This window comes from Malus sylvestris, chromosome 1 (genome assembly GCF_916048215.2).
Source record: "Malus sylvestris chromosome 1, drMalSylv7.2, whole genome shotgun sequence".
In the NCBI taxonomy this organism is placed as follows: domain Eukaryota; kingdom Viridiplantae; phylum Streptophyta; class Magnoliopsida; order Rosales; family Rosaceae; genus Malus; species Malus sylvestris.
Window position 1 is genome coordinate 26,550,113 of NC_062260.1, and position 13,967 is coordinate 26,564,079.

General features: G+C 36.3%; 2 protein-coding genes across 4 annotated transcripts; one reads left to right on the forward strand and one right to left on the reverse strand.

Annotated features, from left to right (window-relative positions):
- Positions 1-539: 539 nt before the first annotated feature.
- On the forward strand, positions 540-1,579 carry LOC126626538 (uncharacterized). 3 transcript variants are annotated; one of them, XM_050295906.1, is made up of 2 exons: positions 540-1,399; positions 1,556-1,579. In XM_050295906.1, the coding sequence occupies exon 1, from the start codon at positions 594-596 to the stop codon at positions 1,356-1,358; it is 765 nt and encodes a 254-aa protein (XP_050151863.1). In that variant the 5' UTR covers positions 540-593; the 3' UTR covers positions 1,359-1,399; positions 1,556-1,579. The 3 variants fall into 3 exon arrangements, with proteins under 3 accessions (XP_050151863.1, XP_050151856.1, XP_050151870.1); XM_050295899.1 differs by lacking the exon at positions 1,556-1,579 and adding an exon at positions 1,480-1,554; XM_050295913.1 differs by lacking the exon at positions 1,556-1,579 and adding an exon at positions 1,529-1,554.
- A 4,522-nt stretch (positions 1,580-6,101) lies between these two features.
- LOC126629854 (uncharacterized) lies at positions 6,102-7,076 on the reverse strand. Its single transcript, XM_050300000.1, has 2 exons — positions 6,857-7,076; positions 6,102-6,755 (listed from the first exon to the last, which is right to left on the reverse strand). Exon 2 carries the CDS (start codon positions 6,729-6,731, stop codon positions 6,189-6,191), a length of 543 nt encoding a protein of 180 aa, XP_050155957.1. The 5' UTR covers positions 6,732-6,755; positions 6,857-7,076; the 3' UTR covers positions 6,102-6,188.
- Between the last annotated feature and the right edge of the window lie 6,891 nt (positions 7,077-13,967).

The following is a 13,967-nucleotide window of genomic DNA, read 5'->3' on the forward strand; positions in this document are numbered from 1 at the left end:
TGGCACAACAGGCAGAATTTGCCAATCTCGAGGAAGGTGGAAGTGGAGGTGGAGATGAGGCTTTCTTCATGGAGGAGGATGAGGATGATCATCATAGAAGGCAGAAGGCCTCACATTCCCGCCGTGTCATGGAAGCCGTGGGTCAGATAGCCAAACCACGACGTGTTGCAAACCTCGATAGAAAAAGGGAAAAACGAGGTAAAAATCTATTGGAAGATTATTTTATTCCCAATAGCATATTTCTTGATCATATTTTTAGACGGCGTTTTAAAATGCAACGAAATTTGTTCAACAAAATCATGAGTGATATTTGCAACCATGATTCATACTTTGTGCAAAAAGATGATGCTTTTCATGTTCTAGGTCTCATTCCCGAGCAAAAAATTACAGCATCCTTGCGAATACTTGCATATGGAGCATTTGCAGATCAAGTGGATGAGATCGCGAGGATGGGAAAAACAACTGTTTTGGAGTCCCTAATGCGTTTTTGCTCTGCAATTGAAGCCCTCTACACCAATGAGTACCTCCGGACACCCACGCCAAGGGACATGCGAAGGCTTCTGAGGAAGGGTGAGATGTGAGGCTTCCCTGGCATGATTGGAAGCATGGACTGCATGCACTGGACTTGGAAAAACTGTCCAAGTGCGTGGCAAGGAGCATATGGCAACAGAAAAGGAGCCAAAAGCATCATTTTGGAAGCGGTGGCTTCATTTGATACATGGATTTGGCATGCTTTTTTTGGTGTTCCAGGAGCTCAGAATGACTTAAATGTCCTTGCCCAATCCCCAGTGTTCGACGAACTGCTGCAAGGAAACTCGCCGAGATGCACATATACCATTAATGGTACCCAATACGAGGGATCATACTACCTTGCAGATGGCATTTACCCAAGGTGGTCAACATTTGTCAAAACAGTGCCACATCCACAGACTGAAAAGGAAAAACACTTTGCAAAATGTCAAGAAGGGTGTAGGAAGGATGTCGAGCGTTGTTTTGGTATCCTGCAAGCTCGTTGGGCGATTATCAGGGCTGCAGCTAGAATGTTTGATGTCGAGGCTCTTCGATCCATCATGATGACGTGTATTATTCTCCACAACATGATTGTTGAAGATGAGTATGATTATGATGGCGTCGATGAATATGAGCCGGATCCGATGAACAACTCAAGAACACGTATCTATTGTGCTCATGATGGGACCGAAGATCCAGTGCAACACGAGCCGTTGGAACGCGATGGACGTTACAATGAATTGATCGTTCAACGTTACACTAATGTGCAAGAGCCATACTGGCACGTAACCCGCCAGAATGACTTGATTGAGCACCAGTGGGGATTGCATGAAGGCGAAGATAATTAGAATGAGGCTTGTGGTTGAAGAATAAATTGTATTTTTTTAAAGTTTATGTAATTCTATGTAGTGTGTTTTGTTTTTAAGTTTATTTATGTAGTGTGTTTTGTTTTTAAGTTTATTTGGTGAGTTTATGTAATTCTATGTAGTGTGTTTTGTTTTTAAGTTTATTTGGTGAGTTTATGTAATTCTATTTATTTGGTGAGTTTATGTAATTCTATGTAGTGTGTTTTGTTTTTAAATTTATTTGGTGAGTTTATGTAATCTTATTTCATGTGTTTAAATAAAGTACAAAAGAAATAAAGTTTTAAAAATAAATAAGAAATAACATAAAAATTACATAAGAAATTAAATAAAGTTCAAACCTAAAAAAAGAAAAAAACATAAGAAATTACATAAGAAATTAAATAAAGTTCAAAAGAAAAAAGAAAGAAAAAACATAAAAAATACATAAAAATTATACAAAGTCTCTTGAGTTAGGATATGTGAAGCGAGGATCTTGGTTGTCACAAAAGTTGCTAGAACCCCCTTGACTTGTTTCCGCATCTCTTGCACGCCTCCTTCGCATGACATCTCTTTTTTCCGATGTCCAAAAATATTTAGAATTCGGAGACAGTCCTACTAGAGACTTGCTCATAGTGTCACGATCTGCTTGAGCCATCCTTTCTTCTCGAAGCAATTCATTTTCTCGATGAAGTGCTTCTCTAACCAGCTCGTTCTCTCGATTAACTACTTCTCTTTGTCTCTCAGCCGCCGCATCACGGGCCTCAGTAGCTGCTAATATTGCTGCCATAGCAGCAACTTTTTCCTCATCTCTAACCTTTTCTCGTGCCATGTTCAGTTCACCTTGGCGAGTAAGTTCCTCCATATATTTAGTGTAGTCATTCTTGGAAGAACTACCTTTTTTCTTTGACGCCTTTTTACCTACGGGCCTGAGGGACTGACGAGTCGGTTGGGTCTCGGGCACTTGTTCAGGCATCCTTCCGTGTCTTGAAATGTGTCGGCTTCTTATTCGGCCATGTCTGGTTCTGGAGAACTATGTAGACCCATACCGTGCATGACAACTTCTGGACCAGTTGCGACAATTTTGTATTTAGGGCAATCTTTGACAATTTGCCAACATTCCCATCTAGTGAATGATTTGTTCCCGTTCTTTGAATTGTAGAATGCTTGAGCTTGTAGTGTCTATAAAAATGTGGGATAACATAGTGTTAAAAAATGCGGGTGTAACACAAATAAATAAATTCAAAATATTAATACGGGTGGAATGCATATAAATTACATAAAATGACATAAGAAATTAAATAAAAATGACATAAGAAATTAAATAAAAATTACATAAGAAATAACATAAAAATTACATACGAAATTAAATAAATCAAAATATTAATGTGAGTGGAATGCATATAAATAAATAAAAATATTGTCACCTGATCCGCTAAACTTGTCCCACTACGGAGGTTACCGGAAGCATGAGAGATGGCGTTTTTCCAACAAGTAAAGGATGCGTTGAGTTTTTTCCAACGACCTTGAAGACCTTGACTAGTTCTGGCGTTTTCTCCATGTACATCACAAAACGCTTTCGTAATTTTACTCCACATTTCTCGCTTATCCATCTCATTACCCATAATCGGATCATGAGTAGTGTGAACCCAACATTCACACAACGTAACATCTTCAATGAGCTTCCACGAAGACATTTTTTTCTCTTAAAGTGTAGAAAATATTGAAATGTAGATAGTGTAGAAAGTGTAGAAAATATTGGAATGTGGTGTAAAGGTAGAAGATGAGGGTTAGGTATTTATAGGAAAAAAAATTAACATTTTTCAAAATTTTCTGTATTTTTTAATAATTTTTCTGTATTTTTAATAATTTTTAATGAATTTTAATATAGTTAATTAATCTGGACCGTTGGATTTGAAAAATATTCAAATCCAAGAGCTAGGGAGTTGCCACGTGGCCAACGGTCATATTTCTGACCGTTGGGCCCTTTTTTTTTTTTTTTTTTTTACTTTTTGTGAAAAAAACGTGGACCGTTGATCTTTGATCCGACGGTCTATTTTAAAAGTAAAATTTAAAAATTTTTTACCGTTGGAAATCCAACGGTCTAGAAAACTAGCCGTTGGAAATCCAACGGCAGAGAGGGAGCCATGTCGCAAACTCGGGGGGTGGAACTGACAGCGCCTGCACGCGAGCCCGGGCTCTAAAAGCTTGTCGGGCACTCGCGCCACGGCTGCGTGAAGCGCACGAGCCAGGCTTCCTCCCCGGCTTCTGTCTCAGTCTCTTTTGGGCTGGGCTCTTGCCCAGCTCGGGCTGGGTACCAGTTCATTTCATGGGGTGGACTTGATTGACAGAGGCCCGGCACGTTTTTTGGACTGAGGGCTGGGACATTTTGTCCCCGCTGGAATTGCTCTTAATGTAAATAATATAGTTTGTTCAAAATAAAAAAAATCGAATCTAACACTTATACATCCCTATTTAATCATGGTCGTTGATAATATTCGTTTTATTCAATAAGATAACCTTAAATAAAGATAGATGTCTTCGAAGTTAAAGATGGGTGTGTTAAAATCATTTTCCTAAAATGGAGTTGCTTTGTATACTTAGCTAGCTAGATTAAAGTTCAAATATTAAGGCATATCGAATGATCTGAATCATCTAGATATTAAAAATTAGGGCTCGTGTTTGGGCAAAATTGGAAGGATCGGACCAGATCCGGTTAGAAATAAAACGGGACGGGTTGGGCCACCCTGAGAAACGGGCAGCACCAACCTAACGGCGGTCTAGATCTCCCTAAAAAACAAGCAGCATGAACCTAATGTCGGCTCTTATTATACCTAGCCAAACGCGACACCTCATGCACGAGTTTCTCGAAGACGGTGGCCGTAGACGATTTCGATTTGGAAGGCATGAGCTTATCAAACGCGACTCCTCCTGGTCGATTTCAATTTGCAGGCGCTAGCCGTAGACGTGGTGGTGTGGTCGCAAGTTGCCAGAGAGGGAGGCGGACTCGAGGGATGGTGAATTGTGATTGTTGTCGAGAATGAATGCGAGAGACAAGGTCACGACAGAGACTCAGTGAGGAGTGAGTCGGTTGCCCGACTAACTGTCCGAGACTGAGTGAATGAGAAAAATGGTAGAAACGGTTCGAGTTAGGGCCCCGTCTCTCCTGATTGTTGGACTCACCCGCCCCGTCATTTTCTCCGCCCCACCCTGCCATGTTCCGTTTCTTCTTTGAAATACTTGGACCCGCCTCGTTCCACAGGTCTAAAACATTTTTAATTGTGACCGGAACACGGTACACCACATGTTTTAATAAAAATTGTGGAAAATTTTATTTTTTAAGTTACTAACATTTTAGCACACATATTTTATCATTTATATAATAACATATAATTTACCACTCCATATATCGGTCATACTGAAAAATTTCTCATGTTTGCCTACCCCTATTTAAAAGTACTCAAATCTAAAAGTATTTAACCATTTTATAATTGTCAGTTTGGTGCATGTAAATTAATTTTTTTTCTATGAAAAAAGTATTTAATGGTTTCAGATTTGTTTAATGTATGTTAGAGCATTTTTTGTATTTTACAAATTAGGGTTAGCATAAAGATTATAATTTCCTTCCTTTTTCTAGCTACTAGGGTTCAACATTATTTTCCTATTCGTTTCCTAAATAGATTTTGATAAATAAATTTCTTTTATCTTAATGAAAATTAAGTATTGGCAATACATAATCATTTCGCTATGCAACAATTTATAGTCTTCTTAGTTTTAGTCAATGAAATAAGATTTAGTCTGTGATCGGCTTTTTCATTTTTCATTTCTCGTTCTTTAATTTGTTAACACCCACAAAGTAATCATGTAAGAATATATAGAAGGGATCGACTTATCAGTTATGGTGGTCCATGGTTACACTATGGTTGCAGGGTTGCAGCCTTATTGTGCACAAGATAGAGATAGAATGACTAATATTCGCGAGAGGCAATAGAGTCAAAACCCTAAAGTCCATGTTTTTTCGGTGACTATCATATTCATGCGTACATGAAATTTCACTATCCTCCACGCTACAGAAATTGATGTTATACAACTCTCATGATATATGTAGCTCGAAGGCAGAAACATTTTACAATATATGGGCAGCTGAATTTGAGGAATGAAGTCGTCCAGTACATTTTCAAACTTGAAAAATGTTCCTGGATCGGTTCTCTTTCAGTCTGTTAGTTGTTGCAGCGGCAATTTCAAGAGCATCTTATACATGAGATAAGAGTAATGCGAGAGATATTAAAATTGTAAATAAAATATTATAAACTAAATGATATATAAGTTTGTGATTATATTATTATTTAAACGTTAATAAACGTGAACAATATTGGTGATACATCATTTAATTTGTAAATTTTGTTTACAAATTTAATCTCTCTAACATTATCATTGAGAGAATATAATTTATTAAAACGATAATGAGGGAGCAGAATCACATACCTTTGGTGTAAGAACTAAGGCCATCTCCAACCGAGGGCTGGCCAGAGGGCTCGTTTGAGCCCTCTAGCCCTCCAAGATTCCCCAAGATATTAATATTTTAATGAACAGTACAGGGCCATATTTGCCTCCGTCTCCAACCGAGGGCCAGAGGGCCAAAGGGCTCGTTTTAGCCCTGTCACAAAAAACCGTCTCCAACCGAGGGCCAAAGGGCCATAGGACCAAACATAATTTATTATTTAAATTTAAAAACTACAACAACTTAAATTTAAAAACAACAACTTATATTTAAACACTACAAATTAAATTTAAAAACAACATTAACTTAAATTTAAAAATTACAACGACTTAAATTTAATATCCATAATCAATATCATCTTCATCATCCGCCATTGTAGGAGTATAGTCAGAGGTAAACAATTGCCGCCGAGCCATAATTTCTTTTTTTTTCCTATCAAAATAGGCCTTACTCATTGGAGTGTAATCCGAAGTGTTCCTTTCCATATTCTTATCATCCATCTCTTCTTGTATTTGTTTGGCTCGCTCTTCATGTCTACACTTCCTTTCTTCCACCTCACGGGCATTTTGCTCCGCCAGTAATCGAAATGAGGCCGCCACTTCATGTTGAGCGGCGTAATCAGCATTTGCCTTGCCCTTTTCCCTCAACCTTCGGGCCTTGTTTCGTCCCATAGCCCTAGGTAAAGAAATTTGGGATGGAGTCGGATTTTCTACCCTTGTTTGTTGAATGGTAGGAGATCCATCTTCATTCATATCTACAGATGGGGATGCAGCTTCCAAAGGATCCACTCTATGTTGAGGTGGATCTTCAAATAACACCCACCCTTTACAAATTTCCCAACAACCGTGAAACTGAAAGGGTTTTGAGCTGCCCTCCATATACAATTCCTCCGCTTGGCGTACCTAGAAAATATAATTAAAAAAATTTTAGGAAATTAATTCACGAAATTAATGTAATATAATTAAACATTTAAACATTTAAAATAAACTGTAAAAACACTAACTTCGTCATAGTAATTGGCGCCGCTTTCATGTCTACGTGCTGCTGCTAATAGTGCTTGATGCCATTTATTCAAACTTGGATGAAGATGTTTCTTCCATCTTGAAGAACAACTTTCGTGGTTTCGGGTATTCGGTGGAATGGTGCCTTCGTAGAACTCTAAGTATTTTTTGGACACACGAGTCCAAACACCTTCACTTGTTTGAGAAATCCCCCTCACACTATCTTCTTAGATCCATCTATAAGCCTTGCAAAGAGCTTCATCTTCTTTTCGGGTCCAAGCCCTACCTTTCATTGCAGATGAGGCCATTTTTTTTGAAAAAAAAATGAAGGAAATATTGAAGGAAATATTGCAAATGTTATAGAAGAAAATATTATAGATGAAGGAAATATTGGAAAATTTATTGAAGGAAATATTGGAAAATTGAAACAAATATTATAGATGAAGGAAATATTAGAAAATATATTGAAGGAAATATTGAGAAATATATTGAAGGAAATATTGAGAAATATTGAAGAAGGAAATATTGCAAATGAAGTGAAGAATTGAAAGAACTTCACTATATTTATAGAAGAAAAAAATGTTTAAAATAAATTAAAAAAAAAAAACCAACGGCTAGTAATGTTTAAAATAAAAAAAATAAAAAAAAACAACCAACGGCTAGCTGACTCAACTAGCCGTTATATTAAAAAACATTTCAAACTATTAGTGTCGGTTATAACCGACACTAATAGCAGAACTATTAAAACAAAAAAAAAGGTCTTTAATGTTGTCGGTTTTAACCGACAGCAATAGGAAATCATTAAAAAAAAAAATAGCCAGCCCTCCAGCCCTCTCCGATCCCGTGGGGCCCTCCCAGATTCCAGAGCCCTCTGGCCTAGCCCTCGGTTGGAGACGGTTTTAGGGCTATTTTCGGCCCTCTGGCCCTCTGGACCCTTCGGTTGGAGATGGCCTAAGAAGTGTGCGCAGCTAGCTAGCTGTGCAGCTATTGTTAAATCCAATTTCAGTGTTAACTATATATATAAAGAGAAATGATAATAAGATTGTCTTAAAGTAGGACTATTTATATCTTTTCTTTCAGCTCATAGTTTAATATTAATGTTTGTGTTACATTATAAAATATTGTATATAAAACATGAGATGTTACAGAGTCCATAAGAGCAACTCCACCCCTAAAAATACGCAGGCACCTAGCCCATTTAATCCACTCAAATGAATAGTGATTGACCCCAATGAACAATAATGGGCTAAATGCATCTCCACTCCTAAAAAATACGCCAGCACAATGTCTAATCAATTTATATTAAAATATTATAAATTTTTTTATAAAATAATTAAAAAAAGTTTTAATTTCGGATATAATCTTTAACCAATAATGTCACACCACGTGTCATTATCCATAAGTACTATTTTGTTGATAGATTACCAATAAGATTTTTAACCAATCCCGACGCGTCACATGTCATTATCTGTTTACAATTCTTTAGCCAAGATTTCGGTAAGATTTTCAACCAATCATGTAGTGCCACGTGGCATTATCCGAAAATACTATTTTGTGGATAGATTTTTGATAAGATTTTCAACCAATCATGACGTGCCACATGTCACTATTTGTTTACAATCTTTTAGCCAAGATTTCTATTAGATTTTCAACCACTCACGTAGTGTCACGTGACATTATCCAAAACTTCATCCGCTAAACTTCTCCCACTACTTAGATTATTGGAAGCATGAGAGAGGGTGTTTTTCCAACTAGTAAGCGAGTTGTTGAGTTTTTTTCCAATGACCTTAAAGACCTTGACTACTTTTTGCGTCTTTTCCAAACTTATTGCAAAACGCTGTAGTAATTCTAATCCACAGTTCTCACAACTACATCTAATTACTCGTAATCGGGTCATGAGTAATTTGAACCCAACATTCACACAACGTAACATTTTTTATGACCCTCCATGTAGCCATTTTTTGCACAGAAAAGTATATGAAAGCTTTGGTTGAAAGTGTTGAAAATATTGAAATGTGGTGTAAGGTGGAAGATGATGGTTACATATTTATAGAAAAAATAATAAATTTTTGTTTTTTTCTGTATGTTTAAACAATTTTTAATAATTTATTAATAATTTTTATTAAGTTAATTAATCTGGACCATTGGATTTGAAAAAGATTGAAATCCAATAGTCCAGATTTGGACACGTGGCTAACAATCATAATTCTGACCATTTGCTATTTTTTATTTATTTATGTTTTTTGGCCGAAAACCGTGGACCGTTGATCTAAGAAACGGACGGTCCAGAACGCGCCATGTCATTAGCCGTTGGTTTTGAATTTCAATTTTTTTTTTACCATTGAATTTTTTTTATTGCTGAAAATCCAACGGTCCAGAAAACTAGCCATTGGAAATCCAAAGATATGCCACGTGGCTTCTCCCCACTCCCTTTATTGTGCTGCAATGGCGGGCCTCACCGTCTTTTTTCTGTCAGGAACGCGTGCCCACGAGCGCTTGTTTTCCACGCGCTTGACGCAAAAAAACTCAATGGGCCTCGCTGACGTCAGCATGACGTCACATAGGCCGAGACATTGTTCAGCACGTTTTGGGCCGCCTTACATGCTGGTTGGGCTGTGGGCTGGCCTATTTGGCTCGGCTGAAGTGGATTTTGTGCAAGCCAGCCTATTTTTCAGGCTTTGTCCCAGCCTACCCCATTAGGGTGGAGTTGCTCTAAAGAGTATCATCTTTAGAGAGTATTCTTCGCATTTCTCAACATTATAAAATATTGTATAAAAAACTTGAGATGTTAGAGAGTCCATGAAAAGTTTTTTTTGAGAAAGTCTTCTTAGCATTTCTCATATATAAAAATTGGTAGAAATGATGAATATACAAATCAAATCACTGACAGGGGAATAATGTGTGCGACAAAATCACTTCTTTGCTAAAACAGTTTTTTAGATTTCGTCAATATTTCATCCACTTTTATTGATAATGTCATTAATATTGGACGATGTCTAGCCGTTTTAATTCTAAGTATTTAATCAGCTGAGATTTGTGAAATCCTTATTTCTAACTGATTTCTCAAAAATAAAGGGGGCTTCTTTCATTTTTTATTCTTTGATGAGGAATCTATATATCACAATTCACAATCCCACCAAGAAATGGTTCCACTTTAGGCTTTAGCCAGGCATTTCCACAAAAGGCCAAGCAAAGAAAAATTGAGTGCATGCCCCTTCCTATTTTCAGTTGGATAATTGTACAGGCAATATGTGTATTAATGCCACTCCTAGGTATACTGTTTGTTTACTTAATATTGTTGCATTTATTAGAAACTGATCAAAAGCACTCTCTTAAATACGAAACGTAAGGGGAAATTGGCTTCTGCAGAAGACACTTTCGAAGAGCAGTCCTTCTAGTTTGCTTGACATATATCCCAACGGAAAAACAATGTATGAATTCTTTAGTTTGCTTTGATCACAACGATTATAATGCAGGCTCAAAACACAATATTCAAGTTATCAAGTAGGCATATTATGATATGGTAGCTAGTTGTCCATATATATGAATTGCCAAAACAAGATGCGTAAGCAGCAAGCACGCGATGCTTCACCATAAAAAGTTATACGACTTTATTATAGATAAACCACTGAGCAAAAATGACCATGGGAATATTAGAAGAAAAGGGAAAATGGAAAATAAGACAAGGCATTGAAAATATAGGGATTTTCTAACTTTAATTCTTGAAGAAGATTAAAATTTAAAATAAATCTGGTGTTAGATTACATATTGATTATAGTTCTTTGATGTGTCCTTAATTCAAAATAACTGACGCACCTTGATCCTAGAATCAAGGTGTGCTGGTCGTCACGCCTTGATTCTAGGATCGGGGTGTGTCAATAATTAATGTGTATTTTATTCAATGTCTCCCATTAAATATTTAAATTTATTAATATACACATTTTAATATATTTTTTGACCAAACCAAAGTTTTTTAAATTTATTAATTTTACTTAACATTCTTCAAACTTGAAAAACTCAATTAATGTACCCAAATGTTAGTACCGAAATGTATTATATTGAATTAATGTATTTAAATGTTAGTACCGAAATGCATGTATCCAAGTATATGCATTGAAATGTATTATATTAAACTAATGTACCTAAAAGTGTGTACCAAAATGTATTATATTAAACTAATGTACCGAAATGTATTATATTAAATTAATGTACCTAAATGTTTATATAAAAATATATATACTGAAATGTGTGTACCTAAGTGTATGCACCGAAATGTATTATAATGAATCTAATGTATCTAAATGAAGAAGAAAAAATATATCGAAATATATTGTAAAATAAAAATTAGTATATCTAAATGTTTACAACAAAATATATTACGATGAATGAAATGAAAATTATAATTATAATGAAATAAAATTAATACATTAAAATTAGAAAGAAAAAGAGAAATATTTAAAACATCAAAAATATAATTAATAAATGAGGTGATTAATGTATCAAGAGACTAAAATTAGATTTTGATCTTACTCATGGTTTTAGTTTAAAAATCATTTTTGCCAAGATTAAAATGAAATTTCCTAAAATATATTATATATGGCAAAAGCAAACCTCCCACACTGCTGAAATGGAAGCTCTGCGCCGGCCTGTTGCTGGTGCTTCACACTTCAACTACTTGCCAGTTGACAGCCCCCTCCTTCACTACTACGTATTGTTGGATTTAACAATGGAATTATGATTTCGCGGAGAGAAACAAACAAAACAATTAGGGTTTTCATTTGGGTTATTAATGTAGATCCAGAAACCACACCACATTAAGCTTATAACTGAACGATCTAATATAGCATTTTCTGTGTATTGTGGCATGAGTGGAAAATGTTGGGGTTTCCATTTAAAGTCATAAATGTATTAGGAATTGGTCAATGAGTTGCAATTGTAGAAGTTTCCTTGAAATGTGTTAGGAAGTGGCAAGTGAGATATTGATCTCAGTTGAAGATAAAATATTCATGTATTAAACTATGTTGAACTTGATCCATTTTATTATTTATGTATTAATAAAAGTTATACGGACACAAATTTTACTCCTTATAATTTAAGGGGAAGGAAGGAGGGAATGAGGCAATGTAGAGAAGGAAGAGTCTTTAAGGGTGGAGCCTCATGCCAAACAAGTGAGAACGAAAGCAAATGATGTGTTGCAACCGAGAAAAGCAACTTTTCCAACGATTTCAAAGTAGCCAAGGAGAAGAAATTGAGCCTAGCGAAAAGTAACAGATCTCACCAAAAGAGTCATTTTCAAGCCATAGATTTTGCTGACCCTGCATGTGTGAGAGCTAACTCCACAACATGAAGATCTACATAGAAAGATGGATGCTGCCCCAAACTCTAGAAAAACCACCCAAAAAAAAAATACTAACCCTGCATATTCTCGGAAAATCCCACTACAAGCCGTAGAATCTGAATTAGCCTTAGCAAGCCTATCCAACCCAATAATACACAGTAAGATGCCGAAAAACGGGAACCATAAAAGAAGCTTTACACAACTTAAGAGCAAGTCCACCCTTGTGGATTGCTCGGGGGACAGGCACCAGGAAAGGGCTCGAGGGCCGGTTGGTAGGCCTCCAGCCTTGGAGAGCCCGAGGGCCCGGGGGGGGGGGGGGGTGGGGAGTCGACAGGCCTGTGGCCCGAGGCCCGTGACGTCAGGCCTGGGTCCAGCCTTTATTTTTTATTTTTTTTATGTCAGGCGCATGCCCCTCACTCGCGAGTGGGGGCGCGTCGCCCGACAGGATTTCAGGGCACTGGCCCGCACGAGGCAGAAAACCCAGTGACCGTTGGGAAGCCAGCTTCCCATGGTCCATTCGATCCCAACAACTCTTTAATACGAGCCGTCCGATTTGCAACGGTAATTAAAAAAAAAGCTGATTTTATATCAACCGTTCGATCTGAGATCAACGATTGATATTAATCTGCTTTATAAATTAAAAAAAAAGTTTTAAAATTAAGAAAAGTTACCGTTGTGACACATGGCATAATCTGGAGTGTTGGAATTCAAAATTTTTAAAATCCAACGGCAAAAATTAATTATTTGAATAAAAATTAAAAAAAAATTGTAAAAAATTCGAAAAAATTGTAAAAAATCTGAAAAAAAATTGTTTTTACTTTTCTATCCTCAAAGATTCTGAAAAGATAATGACACGTGGCACGATCGTATTGGATAAAAATCTTATCAAAATCGATCTCCAATAATTATCTTTTCGGATGACACGTGGCGCAATTTTGAACGAGTTAAAATCTGATTGAAATCTTTAGACAAGATTCTCAAAAGATAACGACACGTGGCACGATGATATTGGATAAAAATCTTATCGAAATCCATCGCTAAATAATTATTTTTTTTATAAAATGACACGTGGCGCAACGAGAACGATTTAAAAAATCTTATCCGAAATTATAAATAATTTTATTTTGTATTATTTAAACAAACAAAAAAAACTAATATTTTATTGCCTATTGCCAGCGGGAGAGCTCCAATGGTGGAGATGCAAATGGTAATTACTGTTTATTAAGGGCAGTTACTATTCATTAAAGGCCGTTACTGTTCAATAGGGTGAATTCAATAGTGAATTGCCAGGAATGAGGGCTCCATGGTGGAGTTGCTCTAACCGAAATCTCAAGAGAGATTAAGAATTACTTATCCAAAACATCGTAGACGTTACCAAGAGAGGAGAGGAAGCTCCAATATGAATATTTCAAGCCGAAATAGAACGGCAAAGGTGTAAAAACTAAAGGACCTTGTTTTCAAATTTTACTTTATTACGCATGTTTTAAATAGTCATTAATGAAAAGTAAAGAACAAAATTGATTCGGAGTTGATCAATTCTTTTACTCTTTTTCCTTACATTATCTAAAAACATTTTAGAGAGTGAAAAGCAAACATAAGTGATAAAAATGCCAGTCCATACCGATTGGGAAACCAAAATACAAGTCCCTCGAGTTAGGTTTAGGAGAAGGAAATTACGATTAGCTACAACAGCCCTTATGTCTCGCCAACATATTAGAAAAAACATCCTATACTAAACCTGAATAATAGCAAAACTGTTGCAACATTTTCTGTAC